Genomic DNA, 15506 nt, shown 5'->3' with positions numbered 1-15506 from the left:
TAATTAATTTAAAAATACTTAATACAAAGATGTCATCAAAATAATTTGTTTGCAAATTGGTCCTCTTGGTTTTAAATATGCTATTTGTGATCACATATCCCCCTCAATTCTTGTCTTGCTGTAACATTTTTTCATAAGCCAAACCTGGAATCAACCCAATTTAAGGCTGCACAGGTTACTTCTATTCCTGTAACAGTGCAGGTTCGATATTTCCTTGGGATGGGTGTGGTGTCTGAATAGTAACTTAAATGTAAATGTTAAACCTGAACCTCCACTACTAGACAAAATACATTATATGTTTAATTTGACCCTCCAAACATATTCCAGAAGTTGTTTTATAGCAAACCTCTGGTCCAAGTTAAAAAAATCCTTACTGACAGAATTACACATTTGCACTTTTGAATATGTTTACTACATACTCAGAAGTAATCCTCATCCCTCAATAATTCATGTGATAGCACCTCGGCTCTACCATGACCTGTACCAGTTCTCCTACTGCTCACTCAAGCCCTGCCACCCCAACTTTTCTTGACTAACACAATGTATGCACTCTGAAATCAATCAATCAATCAATCAATCAATCAATGAGCTTGCAAGCTAATGATCAAAAATATATTCCACCATTTAAAGCTGTAACAGAAAAATACCACTATTAGCCAGCAAAGTTTCCATGTGACTAAAACTTTTTATCTCCAGATGAATTGCAAAACCAAGATACGTCAAAGAAGGCTAACATAGGTGAGAATACTTAGCTGATTTATCTTATCAAAATCCATGTTTCTGTTCAATACTAAGGCAAGACACAAGAATTATGTACTGGCAGCATGAGGGGGGGTATGCTGCAGATTTTCATTCTGAGAGGAGCATAACTGTCAGATGCTTTACAATTGAGACAGCTCATAATTTTTAAAGGCTTTGCTATCAGTCAGTGCTGATTTCAAGAGCTCCTGCTTCCTGCTTCTCACTCTTTATTTCCAGCCTTTAGGTGGGCCACTCTTGTTCTGCAAAGCCGACTGACTAAGGGAGAGAAAGTGAAAAAAAAATACTTGAAGCTCAGAAGTTTTTGATCCAGTTCAGGTGGAAGTCCCACAACTGGCTTGTGGCAACAGGAAGGGTAACGAGTGTATAGAAGGGAAGAGGCAGACACCAGCATAACAGCTGACTGAATGTGCAAGTACCTTTAATAGTCAAAGAGAAAACAGATATCCCTAAGAAGATGGGTGGGGGAGGGGCTGGGAAGAGGTATCTCAGAGGGCTGGGAAACAATACAGGCCACAAATATCTAGTTTGAATGAACAGATCTTCCCATTCAGACTTTATCAAGACCTTGATATCAGATGTCAGTTATATGATAGACTTCCTTGTTGGTTCCTAGAAATTCAGTCAGTTTTGTTTACAGCTACACATGGGCACGATGAAATTTCATTTGAAGCAGCAGAAAAAAAAATCATACCAAAACCTCCTAGTATTTCAGATTTAGTAAAGATAAGGAAGCAAATTTTTTCTTGTCAAGAACATGGTATTTGCAAACACCAAAAGTAGTTCTGTATTTTTATTAGTATTTACAAAATATTGTAAATTCATACTATTTGTCAAGCTTGCACATGTCAATAGTACAAAATTGCCAAGTTACATCAGTACAGAATTACAAAAGTTTATTTTAAAATTACTGAAAAGCACAACTTATCCAGTATTTTTTCCATCCAAGTAAATAAACATATCAAATGAAAAAAATATAAGTATTGTATTTTCTTTGCGTTTCAAGACACAATGGATCACAATAGCATTAACCTTTTCTAGATTCGGGGTAGAATTCTTGTAGTGAGCATTTCAATGCAACTACAAAGTATTGTTACCTTCAAATTAGGTACTCTCTAGAGTGATTAAAAAAGGTTTTTAAAAAATGGGGAAACAGAAATATCTTTTACAAATTATTAGGGTTAGAAGATGGGAAGCATAATATTCACAGTTCATGTAGTTCTGTCACTGTTGAAATAAAATATTCCTCCTTGAATATGTTCAAGTAAAGACCTGAACAGAACTGGCAGGTAATTCTACTAGAAACATTTAATAACTGCCATGATATTGGGAAAATCATCACTTTTTAGCTTCTGTAAGATACAAATTTTTCTAACACATTATTTTGGGTTTTTTCAGTCAAGATTCACACACCAGCAGACAACGACCTTCAACAAACAAATCAAAAGCAGGCTTTGGTACATTGCTAAAAACATGATGTACTAAATATTTTTTGTTGTTGTTTAATCCAGCATACATGATAATATTATACAGGAATCCTCATAGAAAAGAGGACAAAATGGAGGTTTCTGCCATGGACAAAAACTTTATAAAAACATAATATAATTAAAATAAAAAATATATATAGTACATATCAGATTAGTTAGTAGTGGCATTTGAGGTTTCTGGAGACTGAAGAAATTCATAGGGATCATGAACCATGTCTTGCTGTTCTCCAACACTCAGATGAGAAGGGCTTCCTGTATGATATGGAAAAAAAAATCAACCTTTAAAAGTACAGTAAAATAATGGGGAGATAATTATGTATATAAACAGCATGGCTATTTCACATGTTCCTTTCAGACTTGTAAAGCAAGAAAGACATTAAAATGATATTTAAACAAGAGATTTTGAAAAAGAAATTACAAGATTCTTCAGTAATATAGGTCTTTTTGAAAAAAGCACTTTTCTTACTCTGAGTTGAAGAAATGATACAAAATGTAATTGAGTATCATCCAACCAAAATCTCCTATCTTCTCAGAAATGGCATTGAATTGTTAAGTAGTATATTATCCTACCTCCCTCTTATCACTGAATTTTACAGTTGACAATGGAAGGCTATTGTAGAATCCCACTTGTTACTTGCTGCCAAACTGAAATGAGCAGTACATAGTACTTAATTAAGAGCATAAAACACAAGTGCATACAGTGATTTGCCATTCAGTATCAATTTACTTCACAATTACTTCAACGATGCGTAATAAAAAATTAGGTAACTACAATTGTTGTCCTTAATTCCACAGGTGAAAAGCATGTCCTCTTAGTTGCCTTCAGCATATTTAAAAATTAAAACATGATCCTGTAGTCAGCACACTGTTCTATCAGAGTAGTTTCATGCAAAAATTTATGTAAGATAAAATGTAAGCTTTAACCAGTTTCGATTACAGAAGTACTGTAAATTCTCTGACACAGGTAACTTTACCAAGATGATGTTGGTCTCTTTCAGAGGTATTGGAAAGTGAACTCAGATTGGATGATGGCCGGGATCCCACTCTGTCAGCCTGAGCTTCGTGAAGGTCCTGCAGCAGCTTAGTTGTTTCATCCAGATGTAAATGGTTATCATCATGATCAAGCTCCTTCTTAACTTTCCCTAAGGGCCATCGATTACCCATAATTAGCACATGCAGACTGACTCATGAATTACTAAGTCACTATAAAAAAATTCTAAAATAAATTAACACAATATTACACAAGCAACCTAAATCTTACATTTTTCTTTCACTTCTAAAAGGTAACAGATGCAGATCTACTTTGTTTGAAGAAATCCATGTTCATAGAATCACCAGGTTGGAAAGGACCCACTGGATCATCGAGTCCAACCATTCCTAACACTCCCTTAAACCATGTCCCTAAGCACTTCATCAACCCGTTCTTTAAACACCTCCAGGGAAGGTGACTCAACCACCTCCCTGGGCAGCCTGTTCCAGTGCCCAATGACGCTTTCCGTGAAAAAATTTTTTCTGATATCCAGCCTGAACCTCCCCTGACAGAGCTTCAGGCCATTCCCCCTTGTCCTGTCCTCAGTCACTTGGGAGAAGAGGCCCGCTCCCTCCTCTCAACAACCTCCTTGCAGGTAGTTGTAGAGAGTAATAAGCTCTCCCCTCAGCCTCCTCTTCTCCAGGCTAAACAAGCCCAGCTCTCTTGGACACTCCTCATAAGACTTGTTCTCCAGCCCCCTCACCAGCTTCGTTGCTCTTCTCTGGACACACTCCACAGCCTCAACACCCTTCTTGTGGTGAGGGGCCCAGAACTGAACACAGTACTCAAGGTGCGGTCTCACCAGTGCCGAGTTAAGAGGGAGAATCACCTCCCTGGACCTGCTGGTCACACCGTTTCTGATACAAGCCAAGATGCCAGTGGCCTTCTTGGCCACCTGGGCACACTGCTGGCTCATGTTCAGTCGGCTGTCAACCATTACCCCCAGGTCCTTCTCCTCTGTACAGCTCTCCAGCCACTCTTCCCCCAGTCTGTAGCACTGCATAGGGTTGTTGTGCCCCAAGTGCAGGAACCGGCATTTGGCCTTCTTGAACCTCATGCCATTGGTCTCAGCCCAGCAGTACAGCCTGTTCAGATCCCTTTGCAGAGCCTCCCTACCCTCCAGCAGATCCACACTTCCTCCCAGCTTAGTGTCATCGCAAACTTGCTGAGGGTGCACACTCAATGCCTTCATCCAGGTCGTTGATAAAGACATTGAACAGGGCTGGACCCAGTACCGAGCCCTGAGGAACCCCACTTGTGACTGGCCTCCAGCTGGAGTAACTCCATTGACCACCACCCTCTGGGCCCAGCCATCCAACCAGTTTTCGACCCACAAGAGTGTGTGCCCATCCAGGCCAGAGGCAGTCAGTTTCTGAAGCAGAATGCTGTGAGAAACTGTGTCAAAGGCTTTACTGAACTCCAAGAAGAAGACTACATCCACAGCCTTTCTCCCATCCAGTGGTCGAGTCATTTTGTCATAGAAGGCGATCAGGTTAGTTTGGCAAGATCTGCCTTTTGTAAACCCATGTGGACTGGGCCTGATCACCCGGTTCTCTTGCATGTGCTTCATGATAGCACTCAAGATTACCTGTTCCATGACTTTCCCCGGCACTGAGGTCAGACTGACAGGCCTGTAGTTCCCCGGATCCTCCCTGCAACCCTTCCTGTAGATGGGCACAACATTAGCCAGCCTCCAGTCTAGTGGAACTTCCCCAGTCAGCCAGGACCGCTGGAAGATGATGGAAAGGGGTTTGGAAAGGACATCTGCCAGCTCCTTCAATACTCTTGGGTGGATCCCATCCGGCCCCATAGACTTGTGGGTGTCTAGCTGGGCAAGCAAGTCTCTTACCTCCTCCTCTTGGGTCATGGGAGCCTCATTCTGCTCCTCTAACTCCTGGGTTTGTACACAGAGGGAGCAACCTTCCTTGCTCTTAAAGACTGAGGCAAAGAAGGCATTAAGTACCTCAGCCTTGTCCTTATCTCCTGTCACTGTTGTTCCTTCTGCATCCAATAGGGACTGAATATTCTCCCTAGTCCTCCTTTTCTTGTTGATGTAGTTGTAGAAAGATTTTTTTATTATCTTTCACAGACTTAGTCAATTTGATTTCTAGTTGGGCCTTAGCCCTCCTGATTTTTTCTCACTTCCTCCCTGTAGTCCACCCAAGACGCCTGCCCTTTCCTCCAAAGTTCATTTCACGTTGAAATGCATTTGGCAATATTTGCTGATGAAGGTCAGTGCCATGGGAAATGGCTGAAAATTAACTTACTCCCAGTATTTAAAAAGGTTTTAACAGCTTCATCTTCCTCATCTATTAAACTATAGACATGAAATAATGCATTTAGTTTGCAGCAACGGAGAGGAAGTTAGTAGAAAGGCTACCTAAATATCTAGCCTAAAGTACAGTTAAAACAGAAGCTGTAATTTATGGAGGTGAAAAAATCCCCACCACAGGTTTTCAGAACAGTGTCCTCTCCAACTATGCTGATTTTACAGTAAGCCAAATAAAGCTATGAAATCAGAAAGAACTGGAAGTATGTGCCAACATATGCTGTTTCTTAAAGCTAAGGGGAACTTTTTAAAGTCTTCAGATAAACAGGAAAATGAAGTCTTTCCCTTCTCTTTGGATGTCTTTAATGCAGAACTTGTTAACTTTTCCAGAATTATGAAAGAAATAATGACATAAGCTCTCTTCAGAAGTTAAGTCATCTAGAAGTACAAATGTTTACAGAAAGATCAAAGAAAACAAATACAAGGAGCTTTCAGTGGGGCAAGAAATTCATAGTAAGACTGGTATGTCTAAACATTATTTATAAACCAGATATTTATTAATTTTTAACTGAGTTGCAATAAAATTGGCATGTGACACCATAATCAGAGCCTTAAATCGCTTTTCAAAGAATATTGCACCTGTGGGAGTATTCTGTAGAATTTTTTTTTTCTTTGAGCTTTCAATTACCTTGGTTGTATTTTAAAATAGATAGTTTGGCATCTTTCACATTCTGAATCAAAAGTATTTCAATCAAACCATAAGCATTTTTTTTTTATGACAATTTTGAAGACATTTGACCAGCTCTGCAGCCTACAGGAATGGGAACATTACTTCTTGTAGTATTTCAAGACGGATATCTACCAAAGACATGTATGTGAAACAACATCCCAATAATTTTGCACAGCTATCTTATTTTAAGTTAAAATCCTTAAACCCCTAAAGTTTTTTCTGATTTTTGTTTTGGGATGTTCCAAGTGGTGATATGATTGAGCTTAATGTACTTACCTACTTGCCAAACTATTTAAAAATGGCAGGATGTCAAGCAATAACATTTCTAAGCCAAAGCTCTATGCTGATTCTTAACATGCACATAAAAACCAAGCAAAACTATCAAAATCATGAGGTACAAATATTTTGGTTTCTTCATTGTTACAGGAAAAGTTAGCTCGGCTAGCACATAATTGTCTCACGGGAAAAACAGACCAAGGTTTAATTTACGTTGTACCAGCCCTAGACTTTTATCTATGTCAAAAGAAGACTTTTTTAGAACACTTTTCTATTCTTAGCAATACTTCTATACTTAGCAATACTTTTAGAACACTGTTTTATTCTTAGCAAATCCAGCTGTTATTTTGCCTAAATGCTACAATTAAACTATATTGGTATGGCTTGTATGATCATGTACTTACCTAATGAACTTAACATAGAAATATCAAGAGATACATCTGAATATGGTTTCATAGAGAGGAAGTCCAAGTCAGAAGTGTTACTGTCTCCAGCAGATTCTCCAATCTATTAAAATACAAGAAACAGAAAGACTAGAAATAGTGACAAGTTGTCATAATAACTTTACAGTGTTTAAAGTAAATACGTGAATCCATACTCTCAGAAGTATGCACCACAACATCTGAGACTGGAGTATTGACATATCACTCTCCTTTGAAGCTACTGAAGAGGGCTACTGCTTTGACGATTCATGGGGTGGAGAGGAGCGGCCACATCAAAGCCCATGTGTGCAGTGAGGATAAGTGGGCAAGAATAACCTAGCCATTATGTCTCTGCACTTGTTGGCTATCGAGATGAGCAAACTGGCCCCTTGTCACCCCCTCTTGGCATATCAAAGCAAGTATACACATATAGTAGAGTTACATGCCATAGCCACAGAACAAGAAATCGGAAATGATCCTGAAAGTATTACTTATTAGAGAAGTATTACTAAGAGTTATGAATTGAAACCAATATATGTTGTACTTAGGTGACTTATGGGATGCAGAAACCGTGGGTTTTGTGTGTTTGAAGTGGCCAGGTGTTTAACCCTTGAGTTTGTTGGATCCCTACAGTTTGGTGGGGGCTGCAGGGGGACCGAAGAAACCTGCCTTGTCCCTTTATCAGTGGCCCCACTGACAAGAGGTGAAGAAGATAAGGAGCTGAGCTGATGGGAGGAGACGGTAATAACTGCAGTAGCTCAGCTGGCCTGAGACCCCCACAAACGTCAAACATCACTTCAAGGATCCAGTCCCTATGAAGTGTCTCCAAAAACTTCTTCACCTGCAGCAACCTCATGGAAACATCTATAAAGACTTTGTCACTGGACTCTGGACAGGTTGTATAGTCCCTCACAACCCCTTATAGGATATTAATATTGGTCTAGACTTAAGCTTATATCTTTGACTTAGAATTGTAACATTATATGTAACAAACTAACCGTTTAAGTGTAGTTCTGAGTCCTACCCTGTCTCTGTAAGGGTGTGACAAGTATCCATAACTATCTTGGCTATCCCGCAACACACAGGCACCTCTAACACGCTTCCAGGACAGATCAATCATATGAATGGTAAGGAATCTGCAAGGTAGTCTAAATTTCTATCATTTCATGACTCAGGACTGTTGAAACCTCTTGGGCTCAATCACATGCTCAAGTCATCCCTGTCCCATCGTAGAAATTTTTTTTTTTTTAGTTTTCAGACACACAAACCATTTTACCATAATCTGTTTGGAAGAATCTGGACAGGTATTACACAACTTGTGTTCTTCTTTTATGAGAACTGGCAGAACCTGAAGAACCAAATAATATTTTAGACCTTAGCATTTCACAGCTTATATTTATTTCCTAAGAATACTCTTAGTTTGTAGCTTGTCTAATTTACCGGTTTTCCATGATCAGATCCTAGGCCACTGCAGAACATTATCATGTTTTGCGATGTTTGCATAGAAACCTTACGAAAAAAATAAAGATTGTCTTTTCTCTAATGGGGGACCATATAGATTCATATAAACAATTTAAAACTAACCAAGACAGCCACTTAGGACAGCCTCTTTAAGACAAAATTTAACAGCCTCTTCTTTATCATACACTCCATTTAGCATTCTTTTCTGTATTACTACACAGAATAGATGCACATTAAATAAAAATAGGAATTTGAATGTTGGAAGCCCAGAGAACATCACTATCTCTGTTTTAAATGTCAAGACACTTTTTCCAGTTAGAAAAACCCAAACAAACCTCAAACCCAAATCTGATTATCAGCATGACTTACTTTAACTTCATCCAATGATTTTACTGGGATATTTCGCCTCTGAAAAGAAAGAATATCAGCAATTACTTTTATTCAACATATTACAATTCATAGTACAATTTCAAGTATATTCAAAATTCACACACAAAATGAGGCTAGTGACAGCTAACTTTTTCATATATCTGTAAAGCAATTACAATGGAACAGCTACTGTTGTGTAATATTTTAGTATTATGTATTTTAACTAATCTTTGAGTCTCCTTACACTACTACTTCTGCCCAAGAATTTTGTATTCATGAGCATTACCTTAGTCATTACTTCAGTAACTTCTGATTCCAAGTAATTTGAGGTTGTACTTTCAGAGATATTAATTTTTACTAAAATATAGCGGTACAAAACACTGAAGCATAAAATGCCATCACTGAAAACATATTTAATTCAAAAAATCTGTACATATACACATTTGTCATGACTGAACAGCATTTCCAAATGTAAACAGCCACTGACCATTTGAAAGGCATTCAGAAATTCTCATTTGGAACAACATCCATAGAACAAAGTAGTAAAATGGGAAAGTTAAGTTCAATACGTTCTATACACACATTTCTAGATGTAGAAGAATATTCAAAATATTATTTGTGAACTTTCGATTTGTTTAAATTTTTTTTTTTTAACTAATCCATTACATTTCTTCCTGTTTCATATACAGCCTTTCTTCCACTAAGGACTGGAAAAATTACCCAGAAAATTCTCAAGGATTTCATTCTATTTTCTCTTTTTCCCCAAACATAAACTACCCTACTCTACCTTTAATTCTGCAGAGAGCCAGCATAATCTCATTTCCACAATGCCAGGAAGCCCGAATACTTTCCATCCTTCTCACTGCCTCTCTTTCTTTACTCTTGAATCATTCAGAATGTTATCATTTTAAAGAGCAGATTAAACTAAGAATCGTTTTCACAGTGAAGATAACATGAAACAAGACTTTGCAGTTTCTGATAGTCTGTTTTCTCTTGGGAATGCAAACATTCCCCTAGAATCACACACACTTCTGAGAAAATTCTGTTATCCAGTTTTAGCATGAATCACCTAGGTAAAGTGCTTTTAGAAGGAAGTTAAAAGTTTTTCCTTCCAACATATTATATGGCTGTAAAAGTTAGCACTGGTGGGTAATAGACACCTGTACAGCGATACTAATCTATTCTTAAACATTATTTCAATGTTCCAAATAATTAATCTTTCCACAAGGAATAAACGAGGTCCAACACAAAAAAATCTGAGACTAACCCTATACATCGGGAACTGAGAATGGGAGGATAGAGACAAACAGGAGATTATAGTACATATTCTGATCTGTCACAGTTAGAGAAGGCTCAACTCGATTGCTTCATTCAGTATGAGTGGATGTGTGTTCAAATACAGACGTTTTCTTAGTCTCAGTTGGATAACATCGATGCAATGGCCCACAACGCTTTGCCCATGAAGCAGTTTCTAGCTATTAACCCTGTGCTTCAGCACCCACCCTGTTTGCCAGATCTGTCTCCCTCTTCCCAAAGATCAAGCCGGTGCTCAAAGGAACCCACTTTTTCGTCAGTAGCAGATGGGAAAGCAAAAATGATGGAAATCCTCAACAGCCTTTCAGAAAATGATCTGTGGAATTGCTTTGAATGTTGGCAGCATCATACATAGCTGTGTGCTGACTCAGAAGGGATCTATTTTGAAGATAACAGTAGTTGATTTTCTTAATTTGTTAAATAAAAAGAGCTACAGGAACAATCTTGGGGGGGGGTTTCAGACAAATTTAAATTAAGAAAATAAAAAAACCTTAAAAACCAGTATTATATGTCTGCTTCTAAGGAATATTGCAAGTCATGACACTGAGCGACAGGGCTGCCTAGATACCCTACAGCTGGTTGGTCCCTTCTTCCTCCTCCTACTTTGCACTCCCTGCCTCTTTGTTTCTGCAGTCAAATAGTGAACCACTTCGTAAAATTGATCTATGTGGAAATATGAAAAAGATTACTTCTCTGCTGATTACTTCAGTTTCTAATTTGGGTCACTGAGCTGAGCCCACACTGCTTAGCAAACTGACAGTGGAATACAAAGCATCTCATACAATATTAAAAACCAGAAACAGGTTCATTCTTGTTTTGATGAACTTGTAACATTTCTGTGCATCAAGGACACACCTGCTTTAGCTGATAAATAGTTTTTGAGTGATCTCCACTAGTAATCTGGTCCAGAAGATCATCTACTATTTTCTTGCTGTAATTTCCAGCGTCCTTCACGAATTCTTGTAAGCTAGTAGGAATGGAGATATAAGCATTAGAGAAAATGTTTACTTTTATAAATAATATTTCAACTTACATTTTTCCCCATCTACACTAAATTACACCTAAATTTTTCTTTGTTCTCTTACTCTTTTACATGTCTTCAGAGAAGCAATTAAGTTTTTTATCTTTTCCCTGTTCCCTTTCTTAAACAGAAGTAAATGTACCTGCAAACTTGTTTTCCACAACTACCAGCAAGTAGTCACTTAAACTATCATTGGTAGTTTTCAGTTAAAAAAAACACAAATGAAAGAAAACAACATGTTATTAATTCCTTCCCTCCAAGATTAAAAATTTAAAGAAAAGTCCTCCTTGAAAAACATCACTGTTTTAAAGTAACTGAAATCTACTACTTGCATATCTAAACCTACTTACTGGTGGGTTTAAAGCAAAATGATAAATTTTTAACAATCTGCAACATCCTGTGGTCAAAGATCTTAATAACAAAATCCATAACAGCCTTACAATAAGGGTAATTTAAAAGCGCTAATGGAGAACAAAAAAAAAAAAACCTCACCAACTAAGATGAAAGCCAGGTTCAAGTTCTATAATGAGTTATTCTTAAAATAAGTTTCAGAAAAAAATAGCAAGATTTGGAGGCTCCTAGCTGACATTTAGTCCAAATTGCTTTTAATAAAATTGCTATGAGAAGTCAGGTCTCCGAATAAGGTAGCACTTACCTTAAGGCACACTGTATCCCAGTTTCATCACCATAGGCGGAGTACAAGAGTTCCATTTCATCCGATTTCAAATCATGAAATAGAGAGTTGTTTTGCATGGAAGGAGCTGTATTAGCACTTGTTAGAAATGTTACTTGACAGGGAGAAGAAAGAGATGACAAATGATTAACGAGTGTAAAAGATCATTTTGTGGAAAAAAAGTAACATGGTGTTTTCTGAAAGATTTACAGAAAGCAGTGTGTTTTCTCCTCCAACTGAAATCCAGAGTAATATACCTCAAGGATGCTTCCACACTCCAGACTCAGTGCAACTATTTTAACCTTATGAAAGCATTTACACTACTGGAAAATAAAGAACTAAGTTAATCACCCTACTCTCACAAAAAGAGATACACTTCATTTCTATTTCTGCTTTTTGCTTGTGTCTACTTCATTGTTACTTGCCAGCTGGTTTCTGGAGAGCAGCTAAAAACTATTAAAAATGTCAATAACACTAGAAAAAAAAAATAAATCCAGTTCGTGAAATCCTTGTCATAGGACAGAAAATGCAAAGGACTAAAAGGTTTTTTTCTCAACTCCAAGCACAGTTCCCAGGAAAAATTACTTCCTCCAGAGAAAAGAGAGTACCACTACTGAAAAGCTTGTAGTGTGCCTATAACACTAAGGCAAAATATTAATCCATAAACTCCTAATAAAGATATGTTTAATTAGCAAAAATGTAAATTTAATTAAAACAGCCTTCTGCTGTAAATGGAATAAATATGAACAGGTGAACTTCCATGTGGAGATAGGTATAATCTGAAATTATTTTCTGTCAAGAAATTGCTCAAACACACAATTAACACAAAATTAAAACACGTTCTTTGGCATTTACCTTTATTTCTTCGTTCATCTTTAAAGCCCAGTGTAGTGAAGCCAGGTAATAATTTGCTTGACAGTGAACTCAGATCCACTGGGTGAGTCTCTTCTTCTAGTAATTTTATTTAAAAGAAGATTAAATGTCTTTAGAAAAGCATTTAATGTTTAACATTTATTTACGATGAATATTTAGATTTTTTTATTTTGAAAAATTGCAGTTACCATAAAAGCTACATGTCTTTCATCTGTACATTTTTTATTAAGAATAGGTAGTATGATTCAGGTCCTCAATTTAAATTTGAAATATATGCTGTAAATATGTTTCTGTCTCTTATTCACGAAATCAATGGCTTACTTAGTTATTTCACTTTTAATGTATAGAGTGGCATCTGAAATTCTTTCACCAGGTGATTCACAAAAATCTGAGATCCAGATATTATGAAGTGATAAAAGCAATTTCCTATGCTGACTAAATGGTAGTTTGTCTATAGAAACCCAGACACCGCGTAAAGAAAATTTTTAAGATAATTACCATTATGGCTATAGCAATATTTCTTTATTCTAAAGTTCTGAGACCTGCTTAATTAAAATGGCTAAAAAAATCAGAAACATGCTTTTAAACTAAAATAAAAACAAAAGAAAAAATAAATCCCAATAACATTTAGGACACTTCCAGTTTTCTTACATCTCTCTGGCTGTTATGGAATATAATGGCAATTATGCTCAATTACTGAACAATCAAAAGCAAATTTATTCCTAGAATCTTAGAATTAGAATTCCTAGAATTCTAATTCCTAGAATTAATTCCTAGAATTAAAATGAAGTAACAAAAATTCAGATTAAACTATTAGCTGAAAATTCAGTGTAACAGTATTAACTATACAAACAATCAAAAAAGATTCTGGAGCACAGAAACATCAGGAAGCAGTACAGTTCTTTACAGCACACAGCAAAAGCTTGCTTTCCTCCCATTGCCATCACTGTCTAAATTTTCATTGGCATGATTGCAGAGGTATTAAATCACGCTCCTTTTTTCTTCCCAGAAATAGCTATGGGCAAACGCTCAATTTTCCAGAAATATTTACTACCAAATGAAAAGGAATTCAGACAGTAATAGTTACAGGTTTGTATCTCTCTATCAAAAAGCCAACACAAATAAGACTAGTCAGAAAGGTTTGTGCACTCATCAATACAACATTAGGCAAGCTATGAATGAATTCCAATCTCAAAATGTGAAGAGAACAAAGTGCTAATCAATGTGATATACAGCAGCGTAAAGACTATGACATTTAATTCATTACAAATATCTGTATTCTGAGCTTGAAATGAAAACAAGTGGAAAGCACAAGACAATACAAATAATGTATAGCAGTAACATAAACAAAAACACACAGAAAAGAAAGGAACTAAAGAAAAACAATTAAGCAAAACCTAATCATCTTAAAACTGATATTTAGCTGATAATTTAAATTAGGAAATTAAAAAAGGCAAAGGATTATTCTGTATTTACACCTGTGTATTGCAGATTTACATAGGATTACAGCACTTTCAATCACTTTTTTTCTATTAGATTTTAACACTACACAGTACTTGGAGCAAAAGCCTGACTTCCAAGTTCAATATAAAGTTGTACCAGTGTATAAATGCTTATAAATAGCTATTATTTTACCTAAGAAGGTAGCACCAGAGCATCTGAAGAGTGAAAATTTGAAAGGCAAAGAGAAACATACTGTATAGTTGTTGCAGAAGGAAGTTTGAGGACTATATTATTTTTTTTAAATCATCTATACTACGCAGGATCTTTATGTACATAGAGGTAAGACCTCAAAATTAGAAATTTTTGTTTGAAAGATTGTGTCATTTACCTTCTGCTTCAGGATCAGATGAATTTACTACACTAAATAATAAAGTTCCATCTCCATTTTTTTTCAGATAACCAATCTGTAAATAAAATCACAAAGAGACAGAAGTAATCATTCAAAACATTGAAGCAATCACTCAATCATTTCAAGTCCAGACTCAAAGGAGTTGCTTACTTAACAGAAAACTATAAAAAGCATTTTTAGCTGGGATTCCCTTTCTAATACAGAGGCTCTTTGGTCCCAACTACTTATCAGCACTTAGCAAATGCTTCAGAATAGAAGACTTAGGAGTAAAAGTCTGTATGTCATATATAGAACTCCTTAATCGCCTTCACAATTCAGATCTGAAGTTTGCACCCAAGACAAAATTCCATTGTAATTAGTATGGAGCCAGGCTTTCCGACCGCCAAGCCTAGAACACATTTCTTTTTAGAAGCAGAAATGTAACCCCCATCCACAATCTACCTCACTGTATATTTTCAAATCTAGACTGAACTACTTGTTTTCATATCTCACCCGTAACTTACTCTAGGTACTTTGATGAACATATTATGAAATTCTTAAAGACAAATAAGTACTGTGACAGATGTATCACACAAACACAATGCTAAGAAGACAGAGAGAGATGTGAAAGGCAACGGAACACACTGGGGCCTGTAAAGACAGAGCCAGAACTCATGCAACAAACTAAGATGATGTCAGAAACTGACTACACATTAATCATGGAATAAAAGACTGTAACATCTCAGTAATAACGTAAAATGAAAATCATGCTCTTACTAAAGAAGTACTAGCAAATTCAAGTAAATTGAACAATAGCTCTCTTCCCCACTTTTTTTCCCCTGCCTCTTAAAAAGTTTAAAACTCTCTCCATATGTAAGGCCAAAGCTAATGTTGGCATATAATAGAAACAGAGGTGACAAGTGCTGGAAAAAGAATTAACAGGAACAATACCTTCAACTAGAGGCAAAAGTTAACGACAGCTGAACTCTAA

The 15506-nt window shown here is 36.7% G+C and overlaps 1 protein-coding gene across 16 annotated transcripts in view; it reads right to left on the bottom strand.

Annotated features, from left to right (window-relative positions):
- Positions 1-1155: 1155 nt before the first annotated feature.
- Positions 1156-15506, bottom strand: part of BRD9 (bromodomain containing 9) — a 26818-nt gene continuing 12467 nt past the window's right edge. For 3 of the 16 annotated variants that reach the window (XM_054057298.1, XM_054057300.1, XM_054057301.1), the window contains exons 9-18: positions 14516-14591; positions 12667-12762; positions 11794-11926; positions 10973-11084; positions 8804-8842; positions 8414-8482; positions 8250-8321; positions 6956-7058; positions 3221-3388; positions 1161-2498 (exon numbers count right to left, since the gene is read on the bottom strand). In XM_054057298.1, coding sequence (XP_053913273.1) covers positions 2398-2498; positions 3221-3388; positions 6956-7058; positions 8250-8321; positions 8414-8482; positions 8804-8842; positions 10973-11084; positions 11794-11926; positions 12667-12762; positions 14516-14591 — 969 coding nt within the window. In that variant the 3' untranslated portion in view covers positions 1161-2397. Of the gene's footprint in view, positions 2499-3220; positions 3389-6955; positions 7059-8249; positions 8322-8413; positions 8483-8803; positions 8843-10972; positions 11085-11793; positions 11927-12666; positions 12763-14515; positions 14592-15506 lie in introns of all 16 variants that reach the window. The other 13 variants (XM_054057303.1, XM_054057305.1, XM_054057306.1 and 10 more) reach the window with 9 other exon arrangements.

The sequence above is a fragment of the Cuculus canorus genome, chromosome 2 (assembly GCF_017976375.1).
Source record: "Cuculus canorus isolate bCucCan1 chromosome 2, bCucCan1.pri, whole genome shotgun sequence".
NCBI classification, from domain to species: Eukaryota; Metazoa; Chordata; class Aves; order Cuculiformes; family Cuculidae; genus Cuculus; species Cuculus canorus.
This window is presented reverse-complemented; position numbering and strand designations above follow the sequence as displayed.